The sequence below is a fragment of the Solenopsis invicta genome, chromosome 13 (genome assembly GCF_016802725.1).
Source record: "Solenopsis invicta isolate M01_SB chromosome 13, UNIL_Sinv_3.0, whole genome shotgun sequence".
NCBI classification, from domain to species: domain Eukaryota; kingdom Metazoa; phylum Arthropoda; class Insecta; order Hymenoptera; family Formicidae; genus Solenopsis; species Solenopsis invicta.
Genome location: NC_052676.1, coordinates 5,274,314 through 5,294,000, shown reverse-complemented (window position 1 = coordinate 5,294,000; position 19,687 = coordinate 5,274,314). Strand labels below are relative to the sequence as shown.

The 19,687-nt window shown below is 36.1% G+C and overlaps 1 protein-coding gene across 2 annotated transcripts in view; it reads left to right on the top strand.

Moving 5' to 3' along the window:
• Positions 1 to 19,687, top strand: part of LOC105193799 (interleukin-1 receptor accessory protein-like 1) — a 293,637-nt gene that overhangs the window by 267,390 nt on the left and 6,560 nt on the right. The window contains exon 7 of one of the 2 annotated variants that reach the window (XR_005576180.1): positions 8,949 to 11,407. Coding sequence is in view for 1 of the 2 variants with exons in the window: in XM_039456823.1 (XP_039312757.1) it covers positions 8,949 to 9,427 (479 nt within the window). In the remaining variant the exon portion in view is untranslated. Of the gene's footprint in view, positions 1 to 8,948; positions 19,364 to 19,687 lie in introns of those variants that run through there. The other variant, XM_039456823.1, reaches the window with a different exon arrangement.

The following is a 19,687-nucleotide window of genomic DNA, read 5'->3' as shown; positions in this document are numbered from 1 at the left end:
TTTTCCTTACAGTGTAATTGCGGTTGCGTTTACTACATAGAAATGTTTATTTTATTTTTATTATTTATCTTACTATTTTAATATTTAAAATTACCATAATTTATAATAAATTTTCGTAGCTAGTAGGACTATAAATATTACTAACATTATATTAACAATAACTATAAAAATAGAGCTCCTAACTATAATTATTTCACCATGCAATTATAGTCACAAATATCAAACACTTTTCTCAATGTAAATATTAATAAATCAGAGAAAATTGCATAAAATTCTTCGAAATATGAAAATGAATGTTTAAAAATACAAGTTTGTAGACTCATTGTCAATAGATTTAAAAATCAATATAAAATTTCAAGAACTAACGAACCGCGCCAGATTATCGTGCTATTATAAATAGTGAAGTACAGTTCTTCAATTATTATGATTTTTAACGTAAATTTTAGCGAAAATTCTCTCCGTGTAGTAATTATGCTGAACTGAAGCAGTTTACAACCGGGATGCGAAATATAATCTTATACTGTATTGATTTTCACATTGTAAAATCAGATCATTATAATAATCTGAACGTGGCAAAATTAGTGACAATAAGAGAAGCAAATTACGCTAATCGTCAACCTCCAACCGAAGGACACTGAAGAAGAAAAGATATTCTGTGTCTTGGACCATTGAAAAGACTGTAATTGCAGAATGTCCCCATAAAACTAAAATGGAGACTCTCGCCACAAGAACCATTATTATAATCAATAACGTTTCCTAATTGCTTAGCTCGTTATCCCACCCTAAGCCGATCAGTTTGTAAGCCGAACGCGCGCTCTGTGTACGCATCGTGCTGCGTACGATCCAGCTCATAACTCTCTCCCAGATTGCGCGCTTCGCTCTCAGACAACATTAGCGGGCTGATTACAATCGTCCGATTAGCCGACACGCTCGTTACCTTACTGCTTTAAGCCGATTGCGCCGAGCAGCGGAGAATGCGTTCTATCGTTCTCCAATGGGGTGCGCGATCTGGTAACGTACCCGGGTCAAACGCCCCACGGTTCTGTATACACCGGGTCCTGTATACCCCCGTTGCATACCTTGGCACACCGTGTACTCTGCTAATTACGACATCCCGATTACACGGCTTATGACTTTACGTCCTGCCTGCGCATGATGGCCGCCACCGAGCAGCTGCGAGGGTAGCGAAAGGGTTACCCTGGGGTTTAACACGCGAACTTCGGAAGCCGGTGGTCCGGCTGGTCGGCCGGTCGACGTTTGATAGTCAATGAACAAAGTTCGCTATCAAAGCGACCGGGATTTCGCATATCCGCAGGGGGACTCGTTTTCTCCCGATACGCCACCCGAGGAGGAGAAGGGGGAAGGGGAGGGAGTCAGACCTCGGAAAGTTCCGCCTCCTGTCCGCGAGTAACGATGATGAGCCAATCAACCCTCGAACTTGGGCCCTCCACCTGCGGTTCGATTAATCCCAACACTTTACCGCGGCATCTTCATTGACCTCGCAAATTTGAATTTTGATGAAACTGGAGACGCGACATACGCACTGTACCTGGTCGAGAGTACCTCGGTGTCTGTTCATGGTCGAGAAAACTCCCTTCGCGATGGCATGGGGATTTTTGTCGACAAGTTAATTAATTTCGCAGCGTGACTAAAGTCATAATGCAGGTCGAGTCTTCGGATCGATTTTGATATAAGAATACCGCCTGAATTGTTGAAATTACAATACAGCAAAGACTGTTAATCCTCAGCGGTTCAACTATTTTTAGTCCTTATATTCGTGCACTTTTTCTGAATCTTCCATTTAATTAAAGGATGATTTAATTGAGCGATTCCTACGTAGCTTTAATGCAATTTTCTACTTAAAATCATTTAATTAACTGCAATAATAAGAGAAACTGAAACCGATGAAAATGTCAAACATAAAGATGAGAGAGCCACTGTCGGTCTTCAGCGGATCTTGGTGTCCAATAATAATTTTCGTGGGAATTTTTACAATCTCCAGCTCACGTGAACTGCGCGCCGCATATTCGTCAATCTTTAAAACACAGTCCTCAGCTGAAGTCGGAATGTATAATACCACAAATTGGCGAGCAATTTTTTTAATAATACTGTTCGCACACGTGAACTTTTTCGCAATAAATTTTTTACAGTGTTTTAAGATGCTAATATAATCATTGGTATTGCTAAACAAAATGCTCGTCAATTTAATTTGTGACATTACGCATTCCGTGTTCAGTTAAGGACTGTGTTTCAAGACCGAATATGCAGAAAAAAAATTAGACCTTAAAAATTTTCTTCATGTCTGTTAAGCAAATTATGTCTGTTTAAGATTGTAAATTCTTTCCAAGATTTTATATACCTGCTTATAATATTTGAAACAATGAATTGTTGATTTGATACTAATTTTTTTCTGTATTGCGATGCGCAATTCACCGGAGAAGTAAGCCGGAGAAATTTATATAAAAATTATTATTTGATTAAGTAACTTTTATTTAACGTAATTTTAATTTAAAACCATTTAATTAACTGATAATTTAATTAAATCATTTTCAATTATAATTATGTTATAAACTTATGAGCAAATTGGAAATACGCGAGAAAATTAAAAAAAGTGCATGAAATTGTAAACTAATGAATTAAAGTTAAAATTAAATATCACGTTGATCTGCCTTTTTGGTATTGTTTTATTAATGCTCATTAAACTGTTGCGTATAAATTTCCCGGCTGAACCCAGTTAACTTCCTATTATTAACCTAGTTAACTTCCTATTATTAATCAATTTTACTTACAAATTTGCATGATTAATTTTGTAATTATAGGCAAAAAATGTATAAAACAAAAATTTCCTACGTTGCTATTGTAAGAACATTTCAATATGTAGAATAAACGTGTAAAATTTCAAATATATCGATACTATAGATTTTGAAATACGCCTGGAACCTTTTTTTTTAGTGGACACGTGAAATGATATAATCTGCTATGACATCGCCCCAAGGTTTTGAAACCTTTGTACGTAAAAGTTTCTTTTTTACTAGAACAAACGTCCTTTTTTACTTTTTAATTAAAAAATCTCATTTTAAAAGGTCATACTTTTCTTTAAAAAAATCAGAAAAATAACTCTTCTTTTTTTTCATCGCTTTTACAAATGTATGTATTCTCTTAATTCAAAATATTTCTTACAAAAGAATGAAGAACAAGTCCTTGATTTCATATAATTAATTAATCTAACATGAATTAAAAAGTTTTTTGTTACTCTGATGAGGAATTTATGGAGAACCCAAAAATATATTTTGCTGATCATGATCGTATATAGATTTGAATACTTGAAGAATCAATAAATTGTATTTTATTTGATATAGGACTATGAAAAGCTGAAAAGTGGTATGTAATAAACATGTAAAATTTCAAATAAATCGATGATATAGTAGTTCAATCATAAAGTACATTGAGACAAAAATGTTTGATATTTGTGACTATAATTGCACGATAAAATAATTATAGTTAAAAACACCATTTTTATAATTATCACTGTTATAATATAGTAATAATAATCTTACGTTTATAGTTTTACACCAACAATGGAAAAAACTTACTAAAAATGATTAAAATTATGAAAATTTTTAATATTAATACAGTAAAATATTAAGAGATGAATAATTGTTTATTTTATATAAAAAATTTTTTATTAGATTATAATTGTCGATTTCAGAAATTTATTGAATATTAAAAATAGAAAAATCTTTATTACGATTTATTATATTTATTATACGATTAAGTAACTAAAATTCTTAAAAAAAGAAAAATCTATTTAAAAAAATATGTAAGAAAATTTTTAGATTAGAATCTTAGAATCTTTCTTCTTAAAAAAATTTTTTTTCTTAAGAATTTTAGTAAAACTATTTTATACAACAAAGTTTAGTCATATTTTTTTTAGAATTTTTGGAATTTTCTTCTTAGAAAAAATTCAAAATTTTTTTAGGAAAAAAATTCGAAAAATTTTGTAAAAAAAAATATAACTAGAATACTTTGTTATATAAAAGTTTTAAAATTTATTAAATTTTGTAAAAAACGAAATTTTTGTAAGAAAAAAATTTTTAAGAAAATTTTTAAAATTTTTAGAATTTTTTTATTAAGAAAATTTTCTTTTGTTAAGAATTTTAGTAAAATTTAAAACGATTTTATATAACAAAGTAAAGAGAGAGAGAGAGAGAGAGAGAGAGTTATATTTTTTTAGAACTTTTATAATTTTTTTCCTTTTTAGAATATTGAGAATTTTTTTCTTAAAAAATTTCTTAAGAATTTTAATAAAATTTTAAATTATTTTATATAATATAACAAAATAGTTTAATTATACACTTTATTAAAATTAACCAAATTTTATTAAAAGTAAAAATAATAAAATTCACCAAGTCCACGTTATCTCACGACCAACGATTTTTATAATAAATTCTAAGAAAAAAATCTATGCGTAATTTCACCTGACCTAGTCTCTAATCTATTCCAATTTATTTTATTCGCCGTAAATCGCGAAGAATTCTTATATCAAAGTAGATATAATTTTGTATTATGACTTACTTTTTCGACGACCATGTCCGGAAAAATTGGAAAAAAAATACGTCGCTCCCCTCGTCCGCTGCTCGCCGTGTGTCCACGTAGATATCTCAGAATTGTCTCCAGGTCGTTATTTCATTACAGGCACTCCCAAGTACTTTTCCCCACGCACCTTTCCACACGCGTCCTCTCTTTTTAACGTGTCGAAACACTTCAATCTCACACACGCAACACTTCGACGCAATACTCGCCAAAACGCGGCATTCCGCGACGCCCGTTTCGTTTCACCAGGACGCCATCGCCGTCGCGACGCTCGTTTCGTTTCGCCAGAACACGTTCGCCGTCCGCGATCACTTCCACGGCATCGAAAAATCCTCGGAAATCGGGAAAGGCCGCTGCTCCCCCTCCCTCCTTCCCGCCCCGTCCGCCATTACTACTCGCCGCGCGTGACGTAGGCACCGCGGAATTTTCCCGAAATCGTTACCCCGCTAGAGAGACTCTTCCAAGTACTTTTCATCACGCTACGTCTCTCACCCTTCGCACGCACTCACTTTCGACACGCACTTTTCGCCACGCACCTTCGACACGCGTCCTTCCCGTTCTTCACCCGTCGAAACACGCGTCCCTCACGCACGACGCTGCGCTCGCGACGCAATCATCGAAACGCAACATTTCGCGACGCCCGTTCCGTTTCGCGAGGACCGAGGACCGTCCGCCACCACTTCCAACGGCATCGGAGAACCTTTGGGAAGACCCTTGAGCCCGTTTCCGGGACCGCTCGAGCCTCTTAGCGGCGAATTACCTTCTCGATCCGCGATCAATAACGGATGTCCAACGCGACCGTGCCGGTGCTCGGGGGCGAGTGAGCGGCGTTCCGCATTCCGCATTCCGCGTTCCGCATTCCGCGTTCCGCGTTCCGCTTCTACTAACTATTAGGTTTAACAACAAAATCGATTAATCGCGCCGCTCCGCATCGATAAGTACGCAGTGCATAAAGATCGCACGCTTACACGCGTCCCTCACGCACGACGCTGCGCTCGCGACGCAATCATCGAAACGCAACATTTCGCGACGCCCGTTCCGTTTCGCGATGACCGTCCGCCACCACTTCCAACGGCATCGGAGAACCTTTGGGAAGACCCTTGAGCCCGTTTCCGGGACCGCTCGAGTCTCTTAGCGGCGAATTACCTTCTCGATCCGCGATCAATAACGGATGTCCAACGCGACCGTGCCGGTGCTCTGGGGCGAGTGAGTGGCGTTCCGCGTTCCGCGTTCCGCGTTCCGCTTCTACCAACTATTAGGTTTAACAACAAAATCGATTAATCGCGCCGCTCCGCATCGATAAGTACGCAGTGCATAAAGATCGCACGCTTACACGCGTCCCTCACGCACGACGCTGCGCTCGCGACGCAATCATCGAAACGCAACATTTCGCGACGCCCGTTCCGTTTCGCGAGGATCGATAACCGTCCGCCACCACTTCCACGGCATCGGAGGATGCTTGGGAAGATCCTTGGGCCAGTTCCTGTGACCGCTCGAGCCTCTTATCGGCGAATTACCTTCTCGATCCGCGATCAATAACGGATGTCCAACGCGACCGTGCCGGTGCTCGGGGGCGAGTGAGTGGCGTTCCGCGTTTCGCGTTCCGCCTTCTACCAGCTGTTTAATAGCGGGCGCGAGCTTAGCAAAATCGATTAATCGCACTCCGCATCGATACACAAATCGCGGACAAAAATCGCGCGGCTACTAAAAAATCAACGATGGAGCATTATTGCGTTTCTTGACGCGGTAAATAATAAGGATGTGAATTATGGACTTTTATTTTTTTAATTATCTAAGCAGACCTTTTTATTCGCTAAGTTTAATAAGAGTAATAAGAGAGTATCGCGCTTTAGAAGATGTATATCGGTATATTGGCAACTTTCCTCTAACATTTAGGATAATTTTGATTTCGTTGATTCGATTTTTTGTATAACTCTAGTCTATGTCTTTTAAATATGTAATGAATCTCCGACGAACTGAAAAAAAATCGCGTCGCATTGGAAGATTCAAACTAGAATTTTAATTAATTTGTAACTTTTGCGCGCTTCAGAAAACATCAGAGAAATTAATGAGAAATTAATGTTGTATCTCATATTTAAGATAATCTTAGTTTCACTGATTCTAATTCAATTTTTTATATTATTTTATTTTTTTTTTTACTCAATCGTTATCTTTCTGAAGAATCGAGAGATTGCATTGCGTCGAAATATTCAAACTAAAATTTGAAAACGAAAATTTCAGTTTGCGAGCGTTAGAGAAATTCAGAGAAGAAAATTTCCATTTTTGCAGCCTTTCGAAAATCCCTTCGTAATATAAGAAAACCGTTTCGGATCCCTGAGAATCGCTTTTTTTTTCTTTATTCGGACAATATTCAGGTGGTTTCTCCAAAGGATTCCTTGACGATTTGATACTCGAGAGTCTCACGCGTTATCATGTGATTGCTAAATATCGGAAACATGCGAATAAATCTCAATTCTCGTCAGAAGCGTCGGTATCGCGGTATGTATTTTTCCCTCCACTCGTGGAACGCGCGTCCGCGATTCCGATTACAGAGTCAACTCGGGCGGGCGTCGCGTTGAATTTTGCGCAGTGTACACTCTTTCCCAGAGGCAACTCTGGAAATATTGTCCGCCGGCGGGGCGGACGGTTGGATTTCACGGGCGATAAAGTGAAAGCAAACCGGCGCGTTGGCGCGAGCAATAAAAAGCCGGGGGTTTCCTCTGCCACCACCCGGGATAATGTATGAGTTGCCGCGCGCCACCGCGCTGTATATCCGGCCTTGATGCAGGCGGGCGCGAGCTTAGCAAAAACTGATCGACCGAATAGACGCCGGTGTTACACACGCCCTGTTGTTTCCAGGGAAAACTTCGTTAACTCCGAATGAAACAGGAAGCCGAAGTGTGCGCGCGCGTGCACACGTGTGTATGTGTACGCGAATGCACGGAGTTTGATTAAAATCGGTATTAAATCCGAAATTTTGTTGAGAAAATGGTGTTTCCTCTTCGATGGTGCGCTTTGACGGATAGATATCGAGAACGTGAAGTAACTCGATTTGGGTTAACGTGTTTCGTCACATTGTAAGCCCAAGGACTAAAGAGAGGTATCTTGAGAAAGGACTTTGGCACGATTCAATCTTCGTGTGCGATATACAAGTAATTTATTTTACATGGAAAGAACGAAACTTTTTGTTGAAGTATCGAAAAAAATTGAGATACAAATTTCTTGAATTTATGTCCTCGTTTAATGAAATTGCACTGAGAGAAAAAGAATGGTTGCCATTATCATAATTTAGCTATAATTTATCGTGAATTTTTTATGCCAACTGTATATTTATAGTTGTTTTAATCATGCAAATTATAGCTATTAATTATTATTATTATGTAAATAGTAAATGAATGTTAAAAAGTAGTTATATTTAGTAGTTATAATTGTGATTGCATTTACTACATAAAAACATGTATTTTATTACACGCTTGAATTTAGAGTGTACTGTGTCAGTTTTGGGTACTTGGTTTTGCTCATTTTATGAGACACTTAATTATTGCAAAGTTTGAGATAGTATAAAAATTGCAATATTATCTGACGAAGGTATTTTCTAGTTTGCATTTATGTTTTTAAAGTTTTAATTTTAGTGTTTATTTAAGAAAACTAATCCAAAAGCAAAGTATATAACAATATTGGCACAGCTTGTCTCTAATTATAATATTAAACGTACATTTACACACACATTATCATCAGTATTATGGAGAAGAGCTTCTTTGGTCACAAATATTAAATACTTTCGGTACTTAAATATTAAATTAACATTAAAAATAATATTAATTGATAAACGAAATATTAAATATCATATATACACACATATTAGAAATATTTAAGGGATATATATCAGTATTAGCCTGCACACGTGGACCTGTCACGTCAGACGCTATTTTCCCTACCTTAAAGTATTCAAAAACATTCATGAAACATCTATCAATATTGTAGTGGAAGGCTTCATAGTTATTTTGATAAACATTGTTTATTGAATATTTAATTTTTGTCGCATTTTAAAGCGAGTGAATGAACTTCGACTATTCATTCCAGCATCATTTAAGAAGACGTTGTTTTAATTACAAACAACATATTTTTACAAATAATTAATAAAATTGATCCTTGCAGAAAAAATCACATGTGGATCCGACACGTCTCCAGCAAACATTGAGTTACAATACATGTCGTATACAAACAAATGTTAATTGTAATTTTCCACTCAACTGTTATATAACAGTTACATTTAACTTGGTGTTTGCTAGGTCGGTGCAAGACTTTACACGCTCGGCATTCAGCGATGTATCCTAAATATTTGTACATTGCAGGGAGCCTGGAGATCAGTCCGCACGTCAACACCGCCCGGCGAGTCATCATCGTGCTCAGCCCGGCTTCCCTGGACAACATCTGGACGGACGCGAGCGTCGGCACGGTGCTGAAGCAGCTGTCCTCACTGCCGACCCGGGCGATCGTCGTCACGCTGAAGAGACTGCCGAGCACGACGGCGACGATCGCGAAGCGATCGCGGCGCGACCGCCGCGACGCCGACAACGGCACCTCCTTCGACCGGCTGACGATCCTGTCTTGGCAGGACGGCGGTGGCGGCGGCGCCGGCGACGGCAGCAACGGGACCACGTTCGGTAGCGGCGGCCGCAAGTTCTGGTACAAACTGAGGCTGGCGATGCCGGCGATGCGGCCGGTGGCGTCCGAGACCGGCTGCCAATCGGTCGCGATGATAGTGCAGGCCAACGGCAAGTGCGGGCAGCAGAAGGCACGCTCGCGCGAGAGCCTGGAGGTCCTTGTCTAAGGGCCTTCCTCGCCGCGCTGCGAGGAGAATCCCTCGACCGATTTCCACACCACAATCCAATCTGCCAATCCTCGAATCCCTCAAGGCTTCGAGGATCTCGAAGTTCGGCGTCCGTGCGTCCCCCTGTCCGAAGATTCCGCGAGAGGAAGCTCCGATATCGCCTTTGATATCGAATCGGCGGGAGATGCTGCGAGGTGACCTCGACTTTGGCGACTGAAATTTCCCGGTGGCAGCCTCGGAAGTCTCAGGATCTCCGAGAGTCTTGCGGGAGAGACGATCATTCGTGATGCCGATTTTCGGAGGAAGCGACGCGAGGCCTCGAGGCCCTTACCTAGGAGGGCTTTCATTCCGAGTCGAGAAACTCGCGAGGGATGCGATCGTTGCCCTTGACGAGAAATTGCGAAGCTCTCCTTTTTATTTTTATTTCGGTCGCGAAATTCGAAGCGAAACTCGAGACTGGAAAAGGCACGGTCGGTTTTCTTTGTTCTGAAGAAGTTCGAATTATAAGAAACACGAAGAAGGCGCGTCGCGACTTTGTGACGTTATCACGTTGCAATCGATTTTCTCGCGAATCGCGTCGAGATTGGAAAGCAAATTCGATTTAACGTCGCAAGGAAGAAGCTGTGCACCGCACAATGGAATCAAACAGTTCCAAGATCTTCCTGGATCCTCGGAAGCTCGCGATTCTCCCCCGAGTTTTCAGCTCGAAATTATAAACTGTTCGACCTTAGGTTTGCCAATCTTCGGCCGAGACAGCTCGATTTAAAATTAGGGAAGAGAAATTTTCGTTAAAATCGTGAATTTCTTGTGTGCGAAATACGATTTTTCACAATCTACTCTCTAAATCTCGTAGAGCGAAATAAAAGTGTAACGAAGAGTGAAAATTGAGCACTTCGAGTGACTCGCCACTTTAAGCAAGGGTTGAATTACGCTCCAAAAGTTAGAATGAAATCACACTTAATTTGAGTGAAAGGGCGTTTTTTTCGAGTGCAGTAGATCATGGAAGTGTTCATAGAAACTAATTATGTCACTTTGCACGTTTGAATAAAAAATTTCACTGTTAGAGTCATTTATTTATCAGTCGATAAGGAGAATCATTCGTTAGCTTTACAGTGAAAATCGTTTTACACTAACAGAGTGAACTGATTCACTTTCTGCAGGATGAAATTCTTATGCAGTATTCTCAAAACTAATGACAGTTCGGTATTGTCGTTATAGTATCGTCACAGATATTATATACGTCTAAAAAGCTGTGCAGCAACACTGTAATACCAAACTATCGTTAAGAGTTACAGAATAATCCTACTGGAACCTTTCAGGCGCTTTCAAAAAATCATTTCGTTAGAATACGAAAAATTTTATAACTGTACTCGAGTTGTTTTAACGTTGCACTATTTTATCGCATAGAGTGGATTTTTTCTTCGCTTCTCGCTCTAAACCAGAGTGAAATAGAACTTGAAAGTGCTGCGCGGGTTACCTCTATAAAATTTGAGTGAAAAGTTCACTTCTAGCTTGTGAGCGTCCGCATTCACCCAAATTAAAGTAAAATCCTTTCTTTTGGAGTGACTATCGCAGTTACTGTAAAAAATTAGTGGCGAAACCACTCTATGAGATTTAGAGCGTACGCGGCCGAGCTGAGATCTGCCTTCGACTGCCTCTCGAACATCCTGTAATTGGCGAACTACATGGAATGCAGTTACGTAAGGGGAAACGCTCGAACGGGGATCTGCGCGAGGTGCGACTGCTATCAATTGCATCGACGTGGCAGTGCGAATCGGCGACGCGAAGCGTGAATTTGCTTCTCGTGATAAGTTCGATGAAAACGTTAAAGAGGTGTAGGGACCTTTGTACAACGTTTTTGTTTTTAGCGCCGAACGGACGAATTTTTGATAAAATGTAAAAATTGAAAGATTGGTTCCGGCGGCAGGGGTGGTCTATAGAGGCAAAAGGATTTTTTCGCGGATGTTCTGATTATTGAAAGTGAGTTTGATCCTTCGTGAAAGCAATGTTTTTTAATGCATCGGTTCTCACGTGATTGAAAATTTTAGTTTTATATTTTGTAATATTTATTTTAAAATATGAAGAGATTGCGAATTATTTCCTTTCACCGATTGACGCACTGAAAGGACTTTAAGGATGTGATGAAAAGAAAACGACTGAAAGGATAGATAACGATCAGAGATTTTTTGATTCTTAAATTTCGGATTCTTTATAGCTTAAAAGTTTTGGATCTTGAACTTGAAACTTTGAATCTTTATAAGTTTCTTCGAGAGAATCCTAGATATTGTTGAATTTTTAGATTCCTTGCACCATAGATTCTTGTTTGTGAATTCTTATTTCTTGTGCGTAGAATGAGAAACTATCTCTCAACAAGTCTCCGTGAAATTTTAAATAGATATATTAAAGTTCTATAATCAAAAAGACTGCTGAATTAATGATATGAAGAATATGCAACAGTCGGAGAGATCTTTTAATCCTTAAATTCCTGGATTCCTTAAATCTTGCTTTCTTAAAACTTTACATTTAAAGATTATCTTCTTGAAAACGTATTAAAATTGAGTTTTGCAAAAGAATTTTTTTTAAATTATGTTTAAATTTTGTCATAAAGTTTCTCTTTGCTTAGGAAGTCTATTTCACAATCGCATCTTCTTCTATATAAATATTTCTTCTATTTTTTAAATTTCTTCTAATAATACTTTATTCTATTTTTGTTCTTACTTTTCTTTTCTTTTTTTTCGCAACGTTCTTGTTAGAAATTTTTGTTAAACATTTGACTGAAGTATATTTCATAAAAATTCCATTTATTTATTTTTTTACGTTAAACTATTTGCGAAGAATGTTTAGCATCAAAATTAATATTTAAAAAAAATTATATAATGATTCAATGTTTGTATGTAAAAATATGTAAAAATTAAACAATTTAAAACTTAAAATCTAAACAATGCCAAGTGTCTAGGAATAAAGATGTAATCATAATAATATTTTAATATATACAATTATTGTAAATTAGTGAACCAACAAAAGCACTGTATGCTAATTCTAAACAGTGGGAGAGATTTAATTAAATTTCTTGTAAGCATTTAATTCACATCGAATTAAGAGATAAATTTGGAAATTTAGTAATCAAATTTTTCAACAATAGTATCAAACAGAACAAGAACAGTTAAGTATAAAACTTAAAAAACACTCATACTTCAGCAATCAATAATAAATCCCGATTTTTTTCTCTGTATCTGGACAAATAATTACTTTTTTCTGCTTTTATAGAGGGTCCTATAAATAGTTTCTAATAAATAACTTAAGTGTCGGTTCTAGGCCGAAAATGACCTCCGTTTAACATCCTGCTTTAGCAAAAAATATATTTCCGTTATATGGATTGTTTATACATAGAAACCATTCAACGATTAGCATTAAAATTAATATTAAAAAAGTCGTATGGATAATTCAATGTTTGTATATAAAAATGTGTGTGTAAAAATTAAACAATTTAAAATCTTAAAATTCCGAATGTCTAGGAATTTAAGGACGTAATCCTAATTAATTTTTTAATGTATAAAATTTTCACTAACTTTTAAGTCAGCAAGAGCGCGATATTGCCAATTCTAAACAGTGGAACAGATTTAATCGAGTTTCTCGCAAACATTTAATTAATTAAATGAAGAGACAAGATTGAAAGTGCATCATCGCCACGCGCGATATCATGAAAATTTTTCCGTGTACAAATAATTTAAATTAATTGCCTATTTGCTTTCCACAATCGACGATCGATTTCGTTATCCCAGCATTCCGACTGTTCCGAAAGAGCAAAAAGAGCGGAGAAATGGAAATGCGCAGTCTTCCTTCTCGCGAGCGTTATGATAGCTTCATTACCGGCGTTCCGTTATCACTGGCGTTCCATAATCCTTTCTTTTTTTAACGCGCTTATATGTCGCCGCTGTTCTTTGTACATATATTGGGAGTTTATATTTATTTAGGTAGCTACGTTATTTATATATATATATATACATATATATCCTTGCGTAAGTTTCAATAAGGCAACCCTTTAACCAGTAAAACAGCTTCTAAAGTTCCGTTCGCGGAAGCGACTGAAGCGATCTAATTCAAAGAAATTCCAGGATCTAAAACAATTCATAATGCACCGCCGTCTAGGTGTTTAGACACGTTGATTGTCGTTCATCCCGTGAAGCCTCTAACTTTTCAATGGCGCCTTGATGAGCGAAATTTTTTAAAACTAAAATTAAATGAATATAAAATTTTGAACCATATAAATAACAACACAATAACAGCACAATTTATACTGTTCACTATAATCATACATTACTATATTTTACCGTGTTTTTATATTTTGATAACGATTTATGATAATGAAAACTGCAGCGTGTGCAGTACGAGCCAAACAAAATCGACAGGCAACGTGTTAAACGTTTGAATATTCTGTCTGGTGTAAAAATCTCAATTATCATATGACATGTAAAGCACACATTGTTGCATTTATTTATATATATCCTGTAGTATGTAATCTATGTCGAGATGTATGTGCGAATGCTGGTTAAAGGGTTACGCAATCGCGGAATTGCGCTGCGTTACGTCGCGCGACGTTTTTTTTTTCTGAAATCCGATCTCGTCCCGTGCGGTGACGGCAGATTCCCCGTTAGCGCTCGGCGCAAGCCGGATGCAGTCAGCTGCCTCGGTACGCTAATGTGTAAGCGTTTTGTACTGTTTTATAATACGTACACGTACACGGGGAGACGTTTCTCGAGACTCTGTCCTGAAAACTCCCCGGTCGCACAATCGGTGTCAGTAATCGTTGCTTGTCGCAATTCATCTCCCGGGGACACTGCTCGCGGTTTCCTGGATCCTCCCAAAGCCCGCGTGTCCCCGGATACGCTCGGAAACGGCATTTTCTCACGGTGTCCTTGAGTTTCTGCGAATTTTTACCGTTACCCGGATGTTACCAAATTTACCTCGTACTACAAATCCTCGCAAATACAACAGATCCCATTTGTATAAATTGCAAGATTAGAGACTCTCCTTTTCGTAAAATGCACGCAGATTTGTAAGTCGAGATCCTCTACGTTCGTAAACTTGATTTTCAATCGCCGGAGCTTCGAGTTTACTTACGAGCTTGTCAGTTCCATCGATGGTTTCATCGCAGTCGCATCTACCCTACGTTTGTCTTATTCTCATTCAGTGTGTAACTTGAGGGAACACACATACACATAGAGCGGTGTTTTTTTAATTTTTTTCAATTTGCGATTAAATAACGAGCCAAATTTGTCGAGACACGTCATTAATTAATTCTTCCAGTTTTTTATTATAATACAGTTATTTTTTATCAAATACCGCCAACACGACATTTAGAAACAGAAAGTGAAGTAAAATTTTTATTTTATCGTAATTTAAATATGATTTTATTGCAATGATGATATCATTTTGATTAAAATGAAAGTAAACACACTGGCCCGTAATCTCAACTCACTTTTTATTGATAAACATGAGTTGAAAATATGGGCCGATATAATTCAGATAACTTTATAATTTTTAAAATATCTTTTACTTCGCATTTTTACTTTTACCTGCTCTAAAATGTTCAAGACATTTTGATTGGAAAATACCTTGATTTATAAGGAATCATCAGGATATGTAATAAGAACTGCTATTGCATTACCATTTCTAAAACTTTTGTACGTAAAAATCCAAAAATATTTTATGGCCTGTATATAGTTAATTAAAAATAACTTAATTATTTTTAAAATTGTATACTTTCCTGAAAAAAAACTTTAAAGAAGTGGCTCTTAATTTCATCATTCTAGGTGTATGTATCTCCCCTTAACTGTTTGTTTATCCGTAACACATGCACGTTTCCTTCTGCGAGGAGGAAGGATTTGAAGGCTCGTTATCTCTATTACCGTTCGAATATTTCTGTTCTCCAAGGAACGACGCGGTACGACGATTGTTTAGCCTCAGTTATCTCGGGATTAGTTTATATAACCATGCGGAAACCCGAAATTTCAACACGCGCGAAATCCGGAGGAGCTCTTCGCGTAGGTTGATACCACATACGGATAGCGACGGCAACAGTAAAGATAGAGTAGAGGATAAGTGTTATCTGTAGTTATTATCGTGATTATAACTTAGGTCGAGCTGTGGTAAGAGGAGGGAAGGGGGAGAACAGCAGGGGGTGAGCTTAATTTTTAACATTAATAGCGATTATTCTCTTTACTGTCAGTATTACGACACACTAGTGTACTCGTCTCGCTGGGATGCCAGCAAGGATCATTGCAAAGGATAATCTGCGAGCCGAGTAAGCAGAGTATATAGATATAGAACTATATTTGAACGGCCTGTTTCGCGAAGGGGGAGGAGTTTCGAATTGATTTCCCGGAGGTAGGAACGCGTATCGTCTTCTTGAATATCTGGGGTATCCTGAACCAACAGTGCTGCGCGTAGATAACTCAAGATTATCTAGATAAAGATAAGATGAATTACAATCTGAGATAAGATAATAGTTTAAACTTATCTGGGTAAAAGATAAAATTTTATTTAAATAATTTTAAGATGATATCGTTGTTGAGCAAAACAATTTAGGATAAAAAAATAATGCACAATTTATGAATATTTCTATTTATTTATGAATATTTTTTTATTTTTAAATCTGTAGGTATTTGTTAAGAGGGGACACTACAACGATGGGTCAAAAAATAGAATTGACTTCGACGTGTAATTGTATGTTAATAGCTTACGCAGAAACATTTAATATAATACGAATGAAAAAGTTACATTTTATACAATATGTTTTATACAATATATTTAAAAAATGAGTTAAAAATATTAAAAAAGCCTGTTTTAAACATTTGTTTATAATTCACGTGATATCTCCATTTTTAGATATCTGCAACAAATAATCTTGGTATTCTTTTAATTTAAAATGATGTGGTTTTTGTTTGATCATAACGTTTTTAAAAATAATAATTTTGAACAAAATTTTGGCTATCCAAAATTGACAATTACGATTTTCAGGGAAAATTTTGTTTGCTTTTTAAACGATAAAATAAAAAATAAAATGTAAAAATTTTGAAAAAGCTATGATTAAATGCTAAACAATACATTTTTAAATGTATTGTTAAAAATTGAAAACGCATTTAAAGTTTTAAGTTTGAATATCTCTCAAATCAACTTAAAATTGTAGAGATGTATTTTTCAAGAGTAGCTCTTTCAAATAAAATTTCAAAAAATCGATTTTTTTTTACACGTCGCTGTAATATCACTCCTTAAGAACAAAATTTCTTCAAATAATTTAATCTGACAACAAGTATTCTTCTCTTGATTTGGATCGGTACACAAATAAAGTTTAAAGTTGATAAATATAGAAGAAATATATAACTAACATTATAAGGTACAACTGTTGATCAAAATTGCTTTTGATCAGTTTTGGAACAATTTTTATATTGACTTACTATTTTCTATTATCTTTTTTGTTGTTATTAAAAAAATTTTTGTTGTTAGGATAAATGGTTTGGAGGTTGAGGCTAAGGATGATATTTTATTCTCGTTATTGTTCACGTTAATTTACGTAATGAAAAAGATATAACACTTCTTTTATCAATGATAAAGCAGGTAATATTCATTCTAACAATAGATGAAGATAAAATAAAACATTTCTCAATCTACATAACTATCTAGATAATTTTATGTGGATAACGATAAATGCTAAGAATCTTGGCAATAAGACATCACGAATTAAGTCATCAGGATTAAAGCTCACTGAAAATTTTCAGCTAAAGAATGGAGTTATTGTACCAATAAATAAATAAATAAGAAATTGAACAGATCAATGAACAAATAAAAACAAGTTGATATAATTACATTTTCAAGTAAAATATTTTAATAAAATCTTTACGAAAATTAAATCTAGAACAATCAATTAAAATATCAATTTGCAATTTATTATTTTAAATTATTTTTACTAAACGGCGTTATTTACTGATGTTCAGCGACTCGTACAGTGATTCATAATAAATTTAATTAAAATTCCTATTCCACTTCTTGCAAAAATTAGCATTTAGGGATAGGAAAGTTGGCCACAGGATGTCACAAATTAAATCATTTATTATGAATTCAAAAGAAAATTTTCAACCGAGTAATAAAGTAGATAAATTCCTGCTTTTCAAAATAATTAAATTTTCCATTCTGATTTCGAGAAATGTCAGAGACATTAAACTTCTTTTTATGTTAAACGCTGTGTCCCCTCAATTTAATAACCACGATTTAATAAACTGAATAATTCAACAAGATTCCAGCCCCTTTCGTAAGCAAGCCGTTCAATCTTCTTCTTTTTTTTTGTAACTTTTCTTACCGATCTTATCGATGCGTATTGTTGTTCGCTATTGATAAGGCGAATTAGAAAACGATTTACTTACTTAACTAATTAGTCTTTGTATTTTGACAATAAAGTCTCTCTCTCTCTCTCTCTCGAGTCCTAAAAGTAGCGCGGGACTTGCGATACGTTCTTCTTTTTACTATAAATAGCTTACTCGACAGAAGGAGGTGAAGTTGAGGGTCGTATAATTCTAGATAAATGTTTATGTACTGTGCGTCTGACTGATTGCGTTGATTGCTTGATGATGCGAGTAACGATGGCACGTGCAAGACATTCTAACTGTTTATAGCGGAGCACGTGTCGCGGCGTTAATCCTAGAGAGCTACTGTGGGTGAATTTTCACTCAAGTGTTACTTCAAGCTTACTACAGTTTTTCTCATTACAAAATTCTTATAGCTTGAAATAACATTTGATAAGAGATTTCGTTTCCATTAAAATAGTGTTATTATTCTAATACCTTGCAATCTATAAAGTAGAAAAAAAAATGTAAAAATATATAATTTCGATTTAATTTAATTTAATGAGTGATTTTTCATCCAGAGTAGCGTTAATGTAAGAAAAATGTGAGTAGTACTCCGGGGGTTAAGGATAATTCCTTGTATATGCTGTGCGAGGTCCTATCCAGGGCGACCAGATAGTCTGTAAGCGATCTTTAGAAGAATATCTCTAGTTTACCGCAAACTCTCTTGTTTATCTTGTACTTTTGTTTCCTTCGCGTTAGATTTAACGAACGCTTCGACACCTTTCTCTTTCGCTCAATCTCGACGAGCGATCTTCATCGGCCGACGTGCCGAGCGTCGACGACTAATCGCGCAATTCTATTTATTGATTCCACCAGTTTTATTTCCCCGCTTATAGCTCGGGGGTACTTTCGAAACGTGTAGCTTTACGTGGTTCAGTGAATAACGAAGCGTCGAGGCGCGTCGAATTGCGTGTACTTACTCATGTATCTTTAATTAGAAGCATCTCTTTGCCGCTCTGAATTTTTTTACTCGACGGATTCGACTCATTTTTTTTTGTAACTTTAATTTATTATTTATTCTCCGCGTTTTTCTAGTTAGAGCTCGTGTATCTTTTTCTGGGTGAAAAATAAAGAGTTTGAGAGACCTACGAGATCGGTGTGCAATTGTGAGCTAACGCATCTCTCCTTGTAAAGAAAAAAAAAAAATAATAAAGAGACATTACTTTGTAAGTACGAGCAGCGCGTTTTGTATCGACGATAGACTCTGAATGTATCGATTTTATCATCGCCGTAACGTATAAATATATACATATAATTGATGGGATTTTTAGACGATGTAACATGTTGACTGTAAGCTATCGTTAAGATAATTAATGAACAGTGTAATTAAATAAAAAAAACGAAAGTAGAGGAAAAAAATATATATATATATAATGGTGGAGTAATTACATAAATAATCATTTGTATCTATATTTCGTTTACAATGATTACGCTACATAATGTAGGCACTTGTATGTAAGGTATTGTAATTCGTTTTCACCTAAAAGTACAATACACTTGTCTACATAATAATAAATATTGATAATGACGATTATACAATACGATTACGTATAATGCATGCACGGAACATATACCCTGAAGTCCATCGTGAGTCATTCACGCGCCTTTTTAAAATCCTTTTCATAATATTAGACAGTTTCGATGATATTAGCAGTTTCGAATGATTACGTACATCATTTTTATAATTATTTGTACAATATGAAATACAATATACATATTTGTATATTGTACATGCACAAAAAAAATTAATATCAAATTAAGATATATTCTTTTTAATAATCATTGCTTCATATATAAGCAAGAATTTCAATGTTATAATTGTCATTTAAAGAACACAGTATGGTTATTTTGATGAATA